General features: G+C 45.4%; 1 protein-coding gene across 3 annotated transcripts in view; it reads left to right on the top strand.

Moving 5' to 3' along the window:
- The window catches only part of map3k3 (mitogen-activated protein kinase kinase kinase 3), a 170075-nt gene that overhangs the window by 128842 nt on the left and 21405 nt on the right, over positions 1 to 19828 (top strand). For all 3 annotated transcript variants that reach the window (XM_070864088.1, XM_070864090.1, XM_070864091.1), the window contains exon 15: positions 15825 to 15954. In XM_070864088.1, the coding sequence (XP_070720189.1) occupies positions 15825 to 15954 (130 nt within the window). The remainder of the gene's footprint in view (positions 1 to 15824; positions 15955 to 19828) is intronic.

Genomic DNA, 19828 nt, shown 5'->3' on the forward strand with positions numbered 1-19828 from the left:
CAGAATCTCCGAACTAGTGACCAGAACTGTCGCAGAGTCTCCGAACTAGTGACCAGAACTGTCGCAGAGTCTCCGAACTAGTGACCGGAACTGTCGCAGAGTCTCCGAACGAGTGACCACAACTGTCGCAGAGTCTCCGAACTAGTGACCAGAACTGTCGCAGAGTCTCCGAACTAGTGACCGGAACTGTCGCAGAGTCTCCGAACTAGTGACCGGAACTGTCGCAGAGTCTCCGACCTAGTGACCACAACTGTCGCAGAGTCTCAGAACTAGTGACCAGAACTGTCGCAGAATCTCCGAACTAGTGACCGGAACTGTCGCAGAGTCTCAGAACTAGTGACCACAACTGTCGCAGAGTCTCAGAACTAGTGACCGGAACTGTCGCAGAGTCTCCGAACTAGTGACCACAACTGTCGCAGAATCTCCGAACTAATGACCGGAACTGTCGCAGAGTCTCCGAACTAGTGACCACAACTGTCGCAGAGTCTCCGAACTAGTGACCGGAACTGTCGCAGAGTCTCCGAACTAGTGACCGGAACTGTCGCAGAGTCTCCGAACTAGTGACCGGAACTGTCGCAGAGTCTCCGAACTAGTGACCACAACTGTCGCAGAGTCTCCGAACTAGTGACCGGAACTGTCGCAGAATCTCCGAACTAGTGACCACAACTGTCGCAGAATCTCCGAACTAGTGACCACAACTGTCGCAGAGTCTCCGAACGAGTGACCAGAACTGTCGCAGAGTCTCAGAACTAGTGACCAGAACTGTCGCAGAGTCTCCGAACTAGTGACCGGAACTGTCGCAGAATCTCCGAACTAGTGACCACAACTGTCGCAGAGTCTCCGAACTAGTGACCACAACTGTCGCAGAATCTCCGAACTAGTGACCGGAACTGTCGCAGAATCTCCGAACTAGTGACCACAACTGTCGCAGAGTCTCAGAACTAGTGACCAGAACTGTCGCAGAGTCTCCGAACTAGTGACCACAACTGTCGCAGAGTCTCAGAACTAGTGACCGGAACTGTCGCAGAATCTCCGAACTAGTGACCGGAACTGTCGCAGAGTCTCCGAACTAGTGACCACAACTGTCGCAGAGTCTCAGAACTAGTGACCACAACTGTCGCAGAGTCTCCGAACTAGTGACCACAACTGTCGCAGAGTCTCAGAACTAGTGACCGGAACTGTCGCAGAGTCTCAGAACTAGTGACCGGAACTGTCGCAGAATCTCCGAACTAGTGACCGGAACTGTCGCAGAGTCTCCGAACTAGTGACCAGAACTGTCGCAGAGTCTCCGAACTAGTGACCAGAACTGTCGCAGAGTCTCCGAACTAGTGACCACAACTGTCGCAGAGTCTCAGAACTAGTGACCGGAACTGTCGCAGAATCTCCGAACTAGTGACCGGAACTGTCGCAGAGTCTCCGAACTAGTGACCACAACTGTCGCAGAGTCTCCGAACTAGTGACCACAACTGTCGCAGAGTCTCAGAACTAGTGACCGGAACTGTCGCAGAGTCTCCGAACTAGTGACCGGAACTGTCGCAGAGTCTCCGAACTAGTGACCGGAACTGTCGCAGAGTCTCCGAACGAGTGACCAGAACTGTCGCAGAGTCTCCGAACTAGTGACCGGAACTGTCGCAGAGTCTCCGAACTAGTGACCACAACTGTCGCAGAATCTCCGAACTAGTGACCACAACTGTCGCAGAGTCTCCGAACTAGTGACCAGAACTGTCGCAGAGTCTCCGAACTAGTGACCACAACTGTCGCAGAGTCTCCGAACTAGTGACCACAACTGTCGCAGAGTGTCCGAACTAGTGACCACAACTGTCGCAGAGTCTCCGAACTAGTGACCAGAACTGTCGCAAACCAATCACCCGAGTGCAACAGGATTATTTCTTCAGCAAAACACAATGAATGGAGAATTGTTGCATAGTACAAATGTGTGTAAAATCAATCCCAGTCACAGTAGTGCGATGGGCGGGGAAATTACCCAATCATCTCCATACTGGCTCGAAGTTGTGGCATCACGATATGCAGCCTATGTTCTAAGGCAATTCATCAAAGGGCAGATCAAAGGAGATCTTTCAGAATTCTTCCAGTGCTCTTGAGTAAATCCTTAACACTTTCTCAAGGGGTAGGTACTCAATACTGATTACTTCAATCACCTGAGTGGTTGGAAAGAGGAACGCGTCCCCATCAATGTCTTGTGAATTGTTGGTTCATAGAAACATAGAAACTAGGTGCAGGAGTAGGCCATTCGGCCCTTCTAGCCTGCACCGCCATTCAATGAGTTCATGGCTGAGCATGCAACTTCAGTACCCCATTCCTGCTTTCTCGCCATACCCCTTGATTCCCCTAGTAGTAAGGACTTCATCTAACTCCTTTTTGAATATATTTAGTGAATTGGCCTCAACAACTTTCTGTGGTAGAGAATTCCACAGGTTCACCACTCTCTGGGTGAAGAAATTCCTCCTCATCTCGGTCCTAAATGGCTTCCCCCTTATCCTTAGACTGTCTCCCCTGGTTCTGGACTTCCCCAACATTGGGAACATTCTTCCTGCATCTAACCTGTCTAACCCCGTCAGAATTTTAAACGTTTCTATGAGGTCCCCTCTCATTCTTCTGAACTCCAGTGAATACAAGCCCAGTTGATCCAGTCTTTCTTGATAGGTCAGTCCCGCCATCCCGGGAATCAGTCTGGTGAACCTTCGCTGCACTCCCTCAATAGCAAGAATGTCCTTCCTCAGGTTAGGAGACCAAAACTGTACACAATACTCCAGGTGTGGCCTCACCAAGGCCCTGTACAATTGTAGCAACACCTCCCTGCCCTTGTACTCAAATCCCCTCGCTATGAAGGCCAACATGCCATTTGCTTTCTTAACCGCGTGCTGTACCTGCATGCCAACCTTCAATGACTGATGTACCATGACACCCAGGTCTCTTTGCACCTGCCCTTTTCCTAATCTGTCACCATTCAGATAATAGTCTGTCTCTCTGTTTTTACCACCAAAGTGGATAACCTCACATTTATCCACATTATACGTCATCTGCCATGCATTTGCCCACTCACCTAACCTATCCAAGTCGCTCTGCAGCCTCATAGAATCCTCCTTGCAGCTCACACTGCCACCCAACTTAGTGTCATCCGCAAATTTGGAGATACTACATTTAATCCCCTCGTCTAAATCATTAATGTTCAGACCTGAAACAAACAGCAACAACAAATGCATTTATATAGCACCTTTTTAAAGTAGTAAAACATCCCAAGATGCTTCACAGGACTGTTATCAAACAAAATTTGACACTGAGCCACGAGAGATATTGGGCCAAAAATTGCGGTCAGAAGCTTCCAACCAAAATATTTTTAACGAAAGTACCTGGTGGTCCCGGAGAAACAAACACTTTCGGTCCGAGGCCCATGCAACCCAGGAAATGTTTTCAAAATTTAAAAAAATATTTTAATAGGGTTAAAAATCAACTTGCCTTAATGGACAGGATTTTAACATAAAAATTAGATGAAATTTAATTTTTCTATCTTTTAAAACTCTTATGTTGGTAAAAGCAGGTCTTATGCCTGCTTTTACTGGGTGTAAGAGTTTGAAGGACATTTGCTGGGCAAAGGCCATTCTTGTGGGGATGCATTGGAACTGTCACAAGAAATTTTGACAGTTCGCCAGTGCCGGATTTCAGCGCATGTGCTTTGCGTGCCTAAACCCAGAACTTGCGAGGCCTCTTCAGGCACGTGCATCCGGAGGGGCCACAATTTCAGTGGCATCATGATAGGTGACCAAATGCTTGGGCAAAGCGGTAGATTTTAAGGTGCATCTTAAATGAGGAGAAGAGAGGATTAGGGAGGGAATTCCAGAGCTTGGGGCGTATGCAGCTGAAGGCACGGCCGCCAATGATAGAGCGATGGAAATCAGAGATGCACTCGAGGTCAAAATTGGAGGAACGCAGAGATCACTGAAGATTGTTGTGCTAGAGGAGGTAAGGGAGATGGGCAGGGAGGCTATGGAGGAAAACAAGGGCAAGAATTTTAAAATTGAGGCGTTGCTGGACCTGGAGCCAATGTTGGTCAGCGAGCACAGGGGTGGTGGGTAAATGGGATTTGATGCAGGTTAGGATGCGGTTAGCAGAGTTTTGGATGAACTTAAGTTTAAGAAGGGTGAAAGATGGGAGACCGGTCAAGAGTGCATTGGAATAGTCAGGCCTAAAGGTAACAAAGGCATGGATGAGGGTTTCAACAGTAGATGAGAGGAGGCAGGGGCAGGGTCGGGCAATATTATGGAGGTGGAGATAGGTGATTTTGGTGATACTAAAATGTAGACAACTACCGACAATTGGTTTTACTTTCTGCTCCTAACCACAATTTATGTTGCAATAGTATTTATAGCACAGGAACAGGCCATTTGGCACAGTGAGTCTATGCTGGTGTGTATGCTCCACACAAGCCTTCTCCCATCTCGCCCTATCAACATATCGTTCTATTCCTTTTACCCCATGTACGTAACTAGCTTCCCATTTGATGTGTCTACGCTATTCACTGCAATTACTCCATATGGTAGCAAGTTCCACATTCTCGAGTATTCACTTCATCCACATATTTCCAAGGCAATGGTCTATTTTAAGATTTCAGTGCATTGGTTGAGCCACAAGTTCACATGAACAATGTATGATGTAGGAGTTTTTTAACATGACAGAGGATAGAGTATGTGTCCGTTGCAACTGCAGCATTGTTGTACACATCTTTATACGTTTTAAGTGCCAGTTTGACTCAGTTGGTAGCACTAACTTCTGAGTCAGAAAATTATGGTTTCAAACCCTGCAGTGCTGAGGTGCTGCTTTTCAGATGAGACATAAACCGGGGTCCCATCTGCCTGTTCAGGTGAATGTCAGATCCCGTGGCATTATTGGATTCCTGACAAGCATTGCTTCCTCAACCAATACCACACAAAAAAACAAAATATATAGTCATTCATTCATTTAATGTTTGCGGGATTATTCTGTGCGAAAATTGGCTGCCACGTTTGTCTATGTAACAACAGCGACCACAATTTAAAAGGCATCCATTGGTTGTAAAGTACTTGGATGTCCCAAGTACTTGACATGGTACTATATAAAGGGGCATCTTTTTATTTAATGAAAACCTCCATAAATTTTGAAATTCCCACACACGCACTCTTGCCTATCCCATCTGTTCCTCTATGCCCCTTTTCCTTCCTCCTCACTCTTCCTCTTTGTTCTGCCAACTATGCATTCTCCCTTCATAATCCACTCTCTCCTTCCTCTGGTTCCCCCGGTTTCTTTGGTCTTCCTCCTCCCCTGCTCCTTCTCTCTTTTCCTCGCTCCCACCTTCTGCTCTCTCTCTTTCGCCCCCCCCCATCATATGGGCTCGCTATGTCTTTCCTGGTCGTATATGCAAGTAACATACAAATCCCGATCAGAGGCCTGCTCTGAGAAATAGCATGCATCATGAGATCTTGACAGCATTTAGTTAGCACCAAGCACTTTAGCAGCAGAGCGTGGGAACTGATACTGCCTTATAATCAACAGTGTGTTGGAGCCTGTCGTCAATACATGCACATTAAGTAGCAATATTAACCTGACCTTAACTGTGTAGTTTTGACACTTGAATCTGGTGCACAGAACCAAAGGAGAAGTGGACCTCAGATTTAAAGAGATAAATCCTTTTCCATTTAATTTAGTCTGTCTGATCTGCATCCTACAATTCTGTGGCACTGCTGTCAATTTTTAAAAAAATACTCATCATCCAGTAGTCCATATGTCCCATGTGAAGTCAAGTGGCCGAACCCCTGCACTTGCAAACTTTGCCCAACTGAGGCAGCTCTATGTGTGCAGCCTACTGGAACACCATCTTATTTATATTTGTGTGTCTAGAGTGAGTTGGCTTTTTATTGTACAGTAATTTTTATTCCATTGGTTAAATGTGAAACGGTTACTGTTGTGGCATGGTCTTGGCCCATGTCCAGTGGAGTAAATGTTTATCTGCTGTTTATGGCCATCTGTAACTTTTTGCAGTTGGCATTTTAAAGTTGTTACAGCTGCATTAGTTCATTAAAGGTCTATTGTCCTTTCTAACTTGCAGCCAAGCAGATAATCAGCAAGTAGTGGCAGTGATGTGGGATATGCAGTATTAGTTTCTTAAGGGGATTTGGGGTTAAGCTCTCTGGGATATGCTAATTAATCCCACTAACATTTTTTTTTGCCTTCCATAATAACTGTTGTGGTGATAAGATGCAGAGGGGTTGGGTACAAATTGCGATTCCCCATAATGAGCTCCTGATCACATCCAAGTTTTTGGGAGGGGAAGGACAGGTGCTTCTCTTCATGGGGAGAGGGCAGATTGGGCAGTGGGTAATGTCGGACTGCTCCTGTGTAAAAACGAGAACATGGAGTGATCTTGGACAGCAGGAAATGAGCGTAAAATTGAGAGGGGTCACCTGTCAATCCCTGTTCCTGCAGATGGGGGCACCCTGCCCTACGACAGTGTTAGTAACACAACTCTAAGCAGCTGCTCCTAATGACCAAGCCACTCGGCTTTCCAACTTTGTTCATGTCTGATATCTGACAGAGAACAGGATAGAGGTGGGATCGTGAGCTAAGTTCCGATGTTTGCTGAAACAACAACAACTTGCATTTATATAGCACTTGTAATGTAGAAAAAAAATCCCAAGGGCATTGAAATCCTCGGCTTTTGGTATCTGGTTTATATTTTAGAAATGTCTAGATATTTAAATCAAAACCCAGCCTGCGGATAGGTGGCAACTCGTGCTTTGCCTGGCAATGTTAAAATGGTGGAGCTCGAGTACACTGTCTTAAGTCATTGCCACTGTTGGACATTTTTGAGTACTACGCAATTGCTGCGCCTTTCAAAGAACTTGAGTTTTGTATTTGCTTAAATGCAGAATGAATGGTCGTTTTAAACTCATTAAGATACTAGTGGAGTTGTGATTTCTGGATTAGCTTTGATGTTTATTTGCTGTCTGGTCATAGAGTCATATACTGATAACATCGTACTCTACTTTGTTGTTTTATCTACTCCAAAAATTTTAAACAATAGTTTGCTAATTTCTGTTTGATCCAGCAAGAATGTTTACATAAGCAACCCCAAGGAGCTACTTAATTATCCTTCCTTGTTTTGTCCTGAAGAAGGCTACGGCAATCTGTCAGCATGTGAAATAAAGAGGAGAGGGGGGTGTACTTGACTGGTCCGTATAAAAGATCTCGAGCAATTTGGAAACTTTAAACAGTGTAATAGCACCTCGTTATAATCCACTCTCAACACCGGTGATGAGGGACATGTTGTATACATAGAGAATGAATGATGGCGGAGAGTGCATACGAGGCCAAGTGATTTGAATGCAGTAGAATGAACAGCGATCAGTTTGCAGGGTCATCTAAGCCCCCGAGGGTGAGACGCTGCTTTAAATGCTCTGAAAATCATTGTTTACTTTTTAGAAGGATAGTGTTTTTCCAATCCTAATTGGAGCTTTGACTTTGTACTGTGGAGGTTTGTATGTGTCACTGCTGGTGCCATCATGACTGCCAAGTTTTGCCATGTAATTGCATGTCATGTGACAGGATGCTGCTTACAAGCTTGTAGACTCAGCTGACAGGAAGTGTGTTTTACTGAGATATTGGAGCTTAAACGTGCCTGTACATAGTACGTACATGGCTATAGTGATCCTGCATACAGTCATACACCTAGTTACCAGACAGCTTAAATTGTGGAGTGCATTACATTCAAGCATGAATCCTGTCCAATCCATAAAAGCTAAAATGAAGTCATACCATTGTGTTAATAGACTCATGTTTTTTTATCTGTCGTGGTTTTATATATCTAGTCAGCTACATTTCTGCAATTGAACTGGCCGAATAGATTGCTTAATACCTGTGATTCTCGTAGAGATTTCTATTGTTGACGGGTGGGTGGTGCAATATGTCAGCACATTGTCCTTTACCTGTGGGACCTGGGTTTGAATCCAGCCAAAACTGATGTGAAAGTTTCCTCTTTCTGTTGACAGTGGGTGTAAAGCAAATTTTGGCACTTTTAACTCAGTCCCTGACTGTGTCCATGGCAGAGAGTTGCTAGCTATCCTGCAGGATTTAGCACTGAACTGGAAATTTCACAAAGCCCATCGAGATGTAGGAAATAAAGAGGGGGGGGGGGGGGGAGGAGGAATGTTTACAATTCTCCAGCACTGAAAAGCTCCAAGAGGTGAAGCCAGCTGCAGAAGAAATTTAAGCTCAGAAGCAAGTAAATAGAAAGGAACCAGAACTTGATGTTAAGGCCTGATAGCGGGAGCTCACTGGCCCATCTCGCCTGCAGCCTGTGTCTTGGACATCCCTATTGTAGAAGTATCTTTGCATTGCCTATGGCCATGCTCATTGCTGGCTGGGTGCCTAAAATGGAAACATATTGCATTCTACTCCAGTGCAGCACTGAGGGAGCGCTGCACTGTAGGAGATCCCATCTTTCGGATGAGACATTAAACCGAGGCACCATCAACATTCTCAGATGGATGTAAAATATCCCTTGACATTATTTCGAGAATCCGGAAGGGTGTGTTGCCTACCTGATGCCAGGGTAAAGGATATCTCGAGGCAACTGGAGAGGAATTTGGAAAGGGAGGGGATAAATCCAGTTATCATGGACCAATAGGATGGGCGCCACCTGAACCGGGATGGGACCGGTGTCCTAGCGGAAAGGGTAAATAAGGAGGTGGTAGGCTTTAAATTAGCAAGACTGCGGGGGGAGGGGGGATCTACAAGAAATGAAACTAACCTAAATATAAACTAAATGGGAAAGGAGAGCTGAGCAAACAAAATAAAGTAAAGGGAGGACATTGATGGCATGGGAATAAATTGAGTTATAGAACAGGAGTGTAAAAAGATGGTTAAAAATAAAGTGAGAGGAACTGCTATTAAAATGAGCTGAGTTGTCAGAACAGCAATGCACACAGAGTACCTTGAGACAATCACCATCACTAGTGGGGTAGTGCTGGACAGGCTAATGGATCTCAAGGTAGACAAGTCCCCTGGTCCTGATGAAAAGCGTCCCAGGGTATTAAAAGAGATGGCGGAAGTTATAGCAGATGCATCTACCAAAATTCTCTGGACTCTGGGGAGGTACCAGCGGATTGGAAAGCAGCTAATGTAACGCCTCTGTTTAAAAAAGGGGGCAGACAAAAGGCAGGTAACTATAGGCCGGTTAGTTTAACATCTGTAGTGGGGAAAATGCTTGAAGCTATCATTAAGGAAGAAATAGCGGGACATCTAGATAGGAATAGTGCAATCAAGCAGACCCAACATGGATTCATGAAGGGGAAATCATGTTTAACTAATTTACTGGAATTCTTTGAGGATACAACGAGCGTGGTGGATAGAGGTGTACCGATGGATGTGATGTATTTAGATTTCCAAAAGGCCTTTGATAAGGTGCCACAAAAAAGGTTACTGCAGAAGATAAAGGTACGCGGAGTCAGAGGAAATTTATTAGCATGGATTGAGAATTGGCTGGCTAACAGAAAGCAGAGAGTCGGGATAAATGGGTCCTTTTCGGGTTGGAAATCGGTGGTTAGTGGTGTGCCACAGGGATCGGTGCTGGGACCACAACTGTTTACAATATACATAGATGACCTGGAAGAGGGGATAGAGTGTAGTGTAACAAACTTTGCAGATGACACAAAGATTAGTGGGAAAGCGGGTTGTGTAGAGGACACAGAGAGGCTGCAAAGAGATTTAGATAGGTTAAGCGAATGGGCTAAGGTTTGGCAGATGGAATACAATGTCGGAAAATGTGAGGTCGTCCACCTTGGGGGAAAAAAAACAGTAAAAGGGAATATTATTTGAATTGAGAGAAATTACAACATGCTGCGCTGCAACGGGACCTGGGGTCCTTGTGCATGAATCCCAAAAGGTTAGTTTGCAGGTGCAGCAGGTAATCAGGAAGGCGAATGGAATGTTGGCCTTCATTGCGAGAGGGATGGAGTACAAAAGCAGGGAGGTCCTGCTGCAACTGTACAGGGTATTGGTGAGGCCGCACCTGGAGTACTGTGTGCGGTTTTGGTCACCTTACTTAAGGAAGGATATACTAGCTTTGGAGGGGGTACAGAGACGATTCACTTGGCTGATTCCGGAGATGAGGGGGTTACCTTATGATGATAGATTGAGTAAACTGGGTCTTTACTCATTGGAGTTCAGAAGGATGAGGAGTGATCTTATAGAAACATTTAAAATAATGAAAGGGATAGACAGGATAGAGGCAGAGAGGTTGTTTCCACTGGTCGGGGAGACGAGAACTAGGGGGCACAGCCTCAAAATATGGGGGAGCCAATTTAAAACCGAGTTGAGAAGGAATTTCTTCTCTGAGGGTTGTGAATCTGTGGAAATCTCTGCCCAGGGAAGCAGTTGAGGCTAGCTCATTGAATGTATTCAAATCACAGAGATAGATTTTTAACCAATAAGGGAATTAAGGGTTATGGGGAGCGGGCGGGTAAGTGGAGCTGAGTCCACGGCCAGATCAGCCATGATCTTGTTGAGTGGCGGAGCATGCTCGAGGGGCTAGATGGCCTACTCTGTTCCTAATTCTTATGTTCTTATGTGTCCGTAACAAAACAGGGGAGCTGGATGCAATATTACGTTGCGAGGAACCAGACGTAGTAGGGATTACCGAGACATGGCTACAGAAAAATCAGGACTGAGAATTAAACATTGTGAAGTATAACATATTTAGAAAAGATAAAGGGGGGATAGGGGGAGGTGGAGTAGCTGTACTTTTTAGGAATAACATAATGGTAGCAGAAAACAGTGACGCAACTATCAGCAGGACAGAAATAGAATCCATATGGATAGAAATAAAAGATAATAAAGGGTCAATCACACTCGTGGGTATAGTCTACAGACCACCTCATAGTGGAAGGATGGTGTGGAAAGAAATATACAAACAAACTAGGGAAATGGGTAAAAACACATTGGGGGCAAAATTGATGAAAGCCAAGTTTTGCCCGTTGTTCGGCGATACCCGGGCGGTGCTTGCTTTTTTACCGCCCAGTACCGCTGGGTCCGAGTGGGCAGGAGATTCATCCCGCTTTTCTCGGCGGGAGCGGAGTGCAGCGGGTGGAGGAGGCCTTCCGACTCGGGAATCGTCGGCTCCCGAGTTGTGCGTGCGCGGCTGTCAAGCTCCGCCCCCTCCGAGAAGCACCGATGAGGCCAGAGACTGCCGGCCTGAGATCTCTGGGGTGGGGGGGGGGGAGGGGTCGAGGAGAGAAATCACTGTGGGGGAGAGACTGGGGAGTGAGTGAGACTGGAGGGAGAGAGATCACTGTGGGGGAGAGACTGGGGAGTGAGTGAGACTGGAGGGAGAGAGATCGCTGTGGGGGAGAGAATGGGGAGTGAGTGAGACTGGAGGGAGAGAGATCGCTGTGGGGGAGAGACTGGGGAGTGAGTGAGACTGGAGGGAGAGAGATCGCTGTGGGGGAGAGACTGGGGAGTAAGTGAGACTGGAGGGAGAGAGATCGCTGTGGGGGAGAGAATGGGGAGTGAGTGAGACTGGAGGGAGAGAGATCGCTGTGGGGTGGGGGCGGGGGGAGGGGTCGAGGAGAGAAATCACTGTGGGGGAGAGACTGGGGAGTAAGTGAGACTGGAGGGAGAGAGATCGCTGTGGGGGAGAGAATGGGGAGTGAGGGAGACTGGAGGGAGAGAGATCGCTGTGGGGTGGGGGCGGGGGGAGGGGTCGAGGAGAGAGATCACTGTGAGGGAGAGACTGGGGAGTGAGAGACTGGAGGGAGAGAGATCGCTGTGCGGGAGAGACTGGGGAGTGAGTGAGACTGGAGGGAGAGAGATCGCTGTGGGGGAGAGACTGGGGAGTGAGTGAGACTGGAGGGAGAGAGATCGCTGTGGGGGAGCGACTGGGGAGTGAGTGAGACTGGAGGGAGAGAGATCGCTGTGGGGTGGGGGCGGGGGGAAGAGACTGGGGGGTGAGAGACTAATAAAAATTTTATTATAGTTCATTAATAAAGGAGTAAAGAAAGCTTTATTAGACCATTTATAAAATAAGAACACACACAAAGTGGTTATATTGCTATTCAAACTACATTATTATTGGCTAACACGAGAAATTACTAGAAAACCAATCCATTTAAAAATACATCAAACTGGAGAACTATAAAAATCGGTGTAATATCAAACATGCCACACTTCTGTGAGCTCTGTGTCCATACCGCCCACTTAAGATCCACTTAAAAGCATCTTCTCCAGGACGGTATGCAGTTTTGGCGGTATGTCATGGGCGGTTCTACATGGGTGGGCAGTGTGCAGACCACCCGGCGTTATGTCACTCATGAATCTTCCGGTCGGCGGTATGTACCTGTTTTTTGACAAAACTTATATTTTTCAGTGGTAAGTGGGCGGTATGTCAATGAATTTTGGGCCCCCAGAATAATAATAATGGAGGATTTCAACTACTCCGCTATTAATTGGAGAGAAGAGGTAGGTTAAGGGAATGGAGTTCCTACAATGTGTACAGGACTCCTTTGCAACCCAATATGTAAGCAGCCCAACAAGGGAGGATTCACCATTGGATCTGGGAATGAGGAATGACCCAGAGCAGATAAAAAAAGTAAAAGTAGGCGAACATCTAGGTAATAGTGACCAAAAGATAATCATTGCGAGGACATAAGTATGACGAAGACCAAGGTAATAGATTGGAGAAAAGCTGATTTTGAGGGGCTGAGAGTAGAACCTGCGAAAATATTGGCAAACAACAGCAATGGGAAACATTTAAAACGGTGTTCAGCAGAGTCCAAGAAAAATATATTCCACGAAAAAAATAACAAGCTAAACACTAATGAGACACCATGGATGAATAAAGATGTAAGGGAAAATTAAGTGTAAGGAAAGAGCCATACACTAAGTACATGGACAGCAGGGGAAACCACGACAAGGGAAAATACGAAGAAATTAGGAGAGAAGTCAAAAAAACAATTCGGAAGGCAAAGAAGAACAATGAAATTAAATTATCAAGGAACATAAAACAAAAGAGTAAAATATTTTACAGGCACATAAATAAAGGAAGGTCGTGATGGGACTAGGACCACTGAGGGATGGACAGGATAATACCACAGGCTGTGATGGAGAGATGGCAGAAATACTAAATAATTACTTTGCTTCACTGTTTTCTAGCGAAACCGAACAGGTGGACATGACAGATGATATTAGAAATGAGATCATTGCATTTTAAAATAATAAGAGGAGATATATTAAAAGAATCTAGGGACACATATTCAGTAATTTGTTAGAAAAAGGTGTAGTGACAGATGACTAGTTGATAGCTAACGTAATACCTATATTTAAAAATGGAATTCAAACATGTCCAGGGAACTATAGACCAGTGGTAGTAGGAAAAATAACAGAATCCTTGCTGATGAAGAAAATAGAAGAACATCTAGAAACCAAAAATACAATAATGAATAGTCAGCATGGATTTCAAAAGGGAAAGTCTTGCTTGATCAACCTCATTGAAGTTTTTGAAGAGGTAACAGAGAGAGTAGACAAGGGTAATGCAGTAGATGTAATTTATCTAGATTTTTGTTAAGGGCCTTCAATAAGTTACCCGATAATACACTAATGAATAAGGTCAGAGGATGCGGAGACAGGGGACAAGTAGCAGAATGGATCGCTAGCTGGCTTCAAGACAGAAAGCAGAGAGTAGGGGTAAAGGGTAGTTATTCACAGGGGCAGAAGGTGGGTAGTGGTGTTCCACAAGGATCAGTGCTGGGACCACTGTTGTTCACAATTTACATTAACGATTTAGACTTTGGAATCAATAACAATTTCAAAATTTGCAGATGGCACCAAATTGGGGGATAATCAATACTGAGGAAGACTGCAACAAATTACAGAAAGACATTAATAAACTTGCAGAATGGGCATATAATTGGTAAATGAAGTTCAACACCGATAAATATGAGGTATTACATTTTGGTAAGAAAAATAGGGAGGTCACCTACTTGGAAAATACAAATCTAAATGTGGCAGAGGAGCAAATACACACATCACTAAAAGTTGCGACACGGGTTAGCTATAGAAAAAAGCAAACCAAGCACTAGGGTGTATTTCTAGAGAGATAGAATTGAAAAGTAGGGAAGTTATGCTGAACTTGTATCGAGCCTTGGTTAGACCACACTTTGGAGTACTGTGTACAGTTCTGGTCGCCATATTATAAAAAGGATATAGAGGCACTGGAGAGGGTGCAAAAAAGATTTACAAGGATGATACCAGAAATGCACGGGTATACCTATCAGGAAACGATGTACAGCCTGTGGGTGTCCTTTTTTTCCTCTTTAAAAGAGAAGGCTGATGGGTAACCAAATAGAAGTCTTTAAAATTATGAAAGGTTTTGATAGAGTGGATACAGAGAGAATGTTCCACTTGTGGGGAAGAGCATAACTAGAGGCCATCAATATAAGATAGTCACCAGGAAATCCAATAGGGAATTCAGAAGAAGTGATGTGGAACTCGCTACCACAGGGAGTGGTTGAAGCGAATATTATAGATGTATTTAAGGGGCAGTTAGACAAGCCTATGAGGGGGAAGGGAATAGAGGGTTATACTGATAGATGAGGAAAGACCAGAGGAGGCTCGAGTGGAGCATGAACACCAGCGTGGACTGGTTGGGCTGTATATCCTATATAATCCTATATAAGAGCGGGGGGAGGCAGGGGGGGTTCTTCCCTGTGTCCTGACTAATATTTATCCCTCAACCAGCGTCAGTAAAACATATTATCTGGTCATTATTTCAATGCTGTTTGTGGGACCTTGCTGTATGCAAATTGGCTGCCACGTTTCCTACATTACAACAGTGACTGCACTTCAAAAGTACGTCATTAGCTGTAAAACACTTTGGGGCGTCCTACGGTCGTGAAAGGTGGTACATACACGCAAGTCTTTCTTTTCACAACTCTCATTTTGATACAGAAGAAGAAATCTGCCACTTTTATAACTTTGATTCTTTAAATTTGTCTTGCCCCTCGTTGATCAGTTAATATTTGCTCCACTCCCCGTTTCCATGGAATTACTCAATGAAAATGTGCCAAGATGACACTGAAAGAGTGGAAGGAATGTGAAATGGTTAGACGTGAGTGGTGTGTTTAATATTAACCTGTACAAAACTCAACTACCTGTGTCCTAACTCGCATCACCCCTATGCTCTCTGATCTACATTGGCTCCCGGCTAAGTGACGTCTCGATTTCAAAATTTTCACTTTTTTTTCAAATCTCTTCATGGCCTCGACACTCCTTATCTCTGTAATCTCCTCCAGCCCCCACAATCCCCCGCGAGATATCTGCGCTCCTAACTCTGCCCTCTTGAGCATCCCTGATTATAATCGCTCAACCATCGGTGGTCATGCCTTCTGTTGTTTGGGCCCTAAGCTCTGGAACTCCCTCCCTAAACCTCTCCGCCTCTCTATCTCTCTTTCCCCCTTTAAGACGCTCCTTAAAACCTACTTCTTTTATCTACCCTAATTTCTCCGAGTGTGGCACGGTGTCATATTTCTTGTCTATAATAATCCTGTGAATTCTTTGTCTTATAATTCTCCTGTGAAGCGCCTTGGGATGTTTCTCTATGTTAAAGGGACTATATAAATATAAGTATAAATATAAGTATCAGACATGGCCACTACAACGTTACCAGCTACTAGTTGATGTTGCCTGTAGCTGTATATTAGTTTTATAGTTAGTTTGGAACAATCCTCCCGAATTCAAAAATCATTGGTCCTGTTTCACTGATCATGTTCCTGTTCTTCCAGGGTTCAGTAAAAGACCAACTAAAAGCATACGGAGCACTGACGGAAAATGTGACCCGAAAATATACCAGGCAGATTCTGGAGGGAGTGTCCTACTTGCACAGTAACATGATTGTACATCGGGATATAAAGGGTGAGTGTGCCACTGGTTTATTGTTTCCATTCTAAGGATGTGGACGTCGCTGGCGAGGCTGGCATTTATTGCCCATCCCTTCTTACCCTAAATAGGTGGTGGTGGGCAGCCTTCTTGAACCACTGCGGTCCGCGTTTCTAACCTTTTAAGGCATGACGGTAGCTTGACCACTTCAGGGGGCAATTAAGAGTCGAGCACGGTGGTGTGGGACTGGAGTCATTTAAATGCCAGGCCGGGTAAGGGCGGCAGGTTTCTTTCCCTAAGGGACATGAGTGAACCAGTTAGGTTTTTTAACGACAGTCCGACAGCTTCATGGTCACTTTTACTGATGCCAGCTATTTATTTCCATTTTTTTGTTGAACTGAATTCAACTTTTCACACTGCCATGATGTTAGTATGCAGCACATGTTACATTGTTGCAGAGCAAAGCACCGTGTCTCTGAATATTTATTATATTTAATATTTTGCTTTAAGTTTTGCTCAGAGCTTGTTTTCCCAATTGTTACTTTCTGGAGGTTGTTGATCTTTGTTGATGAGCATGATCTAATAATGGCACAGACAGGATAAAATCCATCCTGGACTGTGTTGTGTACAGTATTGTGTACAGTTTTGGTCTCCTTACCCAAGGAAGGATGTACTTGCCATAGAGGGAGTGCAACGAAGGTTCACCAGACTGTTTCCTGGGGTAGGGAGATTGCCCTATGAGGAGAGATTGAGCAGACTAGGCCTATATTCTCTAGAATTTAGAAGAATGAGAGGTGATCTCATTGAAACATACAAAATTCTTACAGGGCTTGACAGGGTAGATGCAGGGAGGATGTTTCCTCTGGCTGGGGAGTCTCGAACCAGGGATCACAGTCTCAGAATAAGGGGTCGGCCATTTATGACTGAGGTGAGGAGAAACCTCTTCACTCAGAGGCTGGTGAATCTTTGGAATTCTCCACTCCAGAGGGCTGTGGAGGCTCAGTCTTTGAGTATATTCAAGACAGAGATCGATAGATTTTTGGATATTAAGGGAATCTAGGCATATGGGGACAGTGCAGGAAAATGGACTTGAGGTAGCAGATCAGCCATGATCTCATTGAATGGCGGAGCAGGCTCGAGTGGCCGGCTCCTAATTCTTATGTTCCTATGTTCCTCACCAAGCAAACATTCCCAATTGTACCCCAATATTTAACTTCTTATGGGCTGTTCTGTAGCTGTGTCCCCCCCTGTTACTGGTCAGTGGCCCTTTTCCCCCCATCCCCACTCTCCATCATGCTGAAGAGCTTGTACAACCAAAAGGCAGTGAACCTTTCTATGAAGCAATTTTGCGAAATGGAAGCCATGTTTTGCCATCACAGCCACCAAACTTTTCTCTACTTTCCACTACTTTGTGAGGTGATCTCATTAAAACATACAAGATTCTAAAGGGGATTGACAGGGTAGATGCTGAGAGGGTGTTTCCCCTGGCTGGAGAGTCTAGAATGAGGAGGCATAGTCTCAGGGTAAAGGGGTCGGCCATTTAAGATTGAGATAAGGAGGCATTTTTTCACTCAGAGAATCTTCGAAATTCTCCACCCCAGAAGGTCGTGGATGTTGAGTACATTCAAGGCTGAGGTAGATAGGTTTTTTTTTTACTCTTGGGGAATCAAGGGATATCGGGATCGGGCAGGAAAGTGGAGTTGAGGTGGAAGATCAGTCATGATCTTGAATGGCAGAGCAGGCTCGAGGGGCTTTGTGGCCGACTGCTCCTAATTCTTATGTTTTTGGGTTTCTGCTGTTTAACCATTTTTCTTCGACCTGTTCAGATCCTCCATAGATCAAATATTTGATTATACAGTTGGTCAAGCTCTCACGTCTGATGTAGATAAAGCCTTGTACTTTCGGTCAGTGCGCAGCAGGCTAATTTGAGAGGTCTAATCTTAATGAGATAACAGTGGACTAGAAGATGGATCCTAACTGTGACCATGAAATGGCAGAGCTTCACCTGCCGCAGGCTGAGGCCAGATTGCTAACAGTCCTAGTCTGAAGCAACCTGCGGTAAACTTGCGCCATTGAATTCGGTTATTGCTGCTAGATGATGGAATTGTAGGGATTTTGTTGTGGGAGGTCTGCCATATTTTTCTGTTACGATGAGTGTTCCATCCAATTTAATGCAGCAGCTCCCTGGCACAGTGTGAGAGTGGTACAAAAGGTGAGGCAATCGAATGAAAATTCTGCAAAATCTCATTGTTATTACAAACTGGGTTTGGTAAAACCAATTGAGAAGGAACTGTTTCATTGTTTGTGATCTGAAGTCCTGTATGAAGTGTTGGGATTCTCTGTCCCCTTCCCCTTGCACCCTGACTGGGAGCCAGTAGGGAAGTGTTTCATCATTTGGAAGTGACACTGTGATGCCACAGGGCTCAACTTTGTGTTGTACTGTGACGCAGGTTATTTGGGGAGCTTGGTTTCTAGGAATCTGAATACCTGCAGGTTATTGTAATAAGAATCTACACTCCAGAAGTACTTCATTGGCTGTAAACGCTTTGGGATGTTTGGTCGTGAAAGATGCTATATTAATGCAAGTCTTTATTTCTATAAGAATGCATGATAGTGCTCCCCTGATGCTGTCGCTAATGACGCCACCTGGTACAGTACTGAGTCGAAGAGATCGGAAGGTTCCCAGCCTCCACTGAGTTTGCTGATCTCAGATTGACATTGATAGGGGCGCCATGTTTAATTTCAGCCCCCTTGCATTACATAGGGTTAAATCAGCCAGGGTTTGTGCCCCCGGTCACTATTCAGTGACTCCTACTTAGAAAATGTGACCTTTGTGGCTGTCCGAAGAGGACACGACTAGGTTCGCTTGAGATTTCCCTCTTCAGCACACACCCTCCCACTTTGTTCATATTCTCCCACCACTTGCTGTTCAGGTTTCCACATTGAAAAATGGTCACTTGGATGAGTAATCAGAGGGCTGGCAACATTTTCAGGAGAGAAGCAAATGGTTTAAACAAAATTCAGCCAGGATGGGATGACAGCCTTGTTTAGATGGTGCATACTCTTTGTTGGCCTGTAATCGAGGCAAGAACAGGCCACATTAAACAGCCGGTGTTATGACCAAGACTGGGATGAAGTATATGAATATAATCTGGAAAGATTGGGGTTTTGCATATTGTGATGGTGATATCTTGATAAGACTTTAATTTTATTGTTTTTAATGCTGAAATACTCAATTTGGTGAGTTGCAGTGTGCATTAGTCTGAACAGATAGATATACAACAGTCACATTCGCCAGATAGACCTTTGTTAAACACATTGAGTAATCACATGGTAGCATCAGTAGGCACTTACTATGCTTCAGTCTATCTTGTCTGGAGAAGGTTGTGGAGAGATGAGCAGATGCAGAGCATCTCAGCTGGTGGAGAGTGTGTCTGAGGAGGCAGAGAATGGCATTGGGAGAGGTGGTGTACATGGTCCCAGCCAGGGGAGAGGAGATCGAGACTATCCCAGCCAGGGGAGAGCATGGGGAGAGGAGGTAGAGACTGTCTTGGCCAGAGAATGGCATTGGGAGAGGGGTGTACATGGTCCCAGCAGGGGGAGAGAAGGTGGAGACTGACCCAGCCAGGGGAGAGGAGGTGGAGACTGACCCAGCCAGGGGAGAGCAGGGGGAGAGGAGGTGGAGACTGACCCAGCCAGGAGGAGAGCAGGGGGAGAGGAGGTGGATACGGTCCCAGCCAGGGGAGAGCAGGGGGAGAGGAGGTGGATACGGTCCCAGCCAGGGGAGAGCAGGGGGAGAGGAGGTGTGGACACTGTCCCAGCCAGGAGGAGAGCAGGGGGAGAGGAGGTGGATACGGTCCCAGCCAGGGGAGAGCAGGGGGAGAGGAGGTGTGGACACTGTCCCAGCCAG

This window comes from Pristiophorus japonicus, chromosome 21, assembly GCF_044704955.1.
Source record: "Pristiophorus japonicus isolate sPriJap1 chromosome 21, sPriJap1.hap1, whole genome shotgun sequence".
In the NCBI taxonomy this organism is placed as follows: domain Eukaryota; kingdom Metazoa; phylum Chordata; class Chondrichthyes; family Pristiophoridae; genus Pristiophorus; species Pristiophorus japonicus.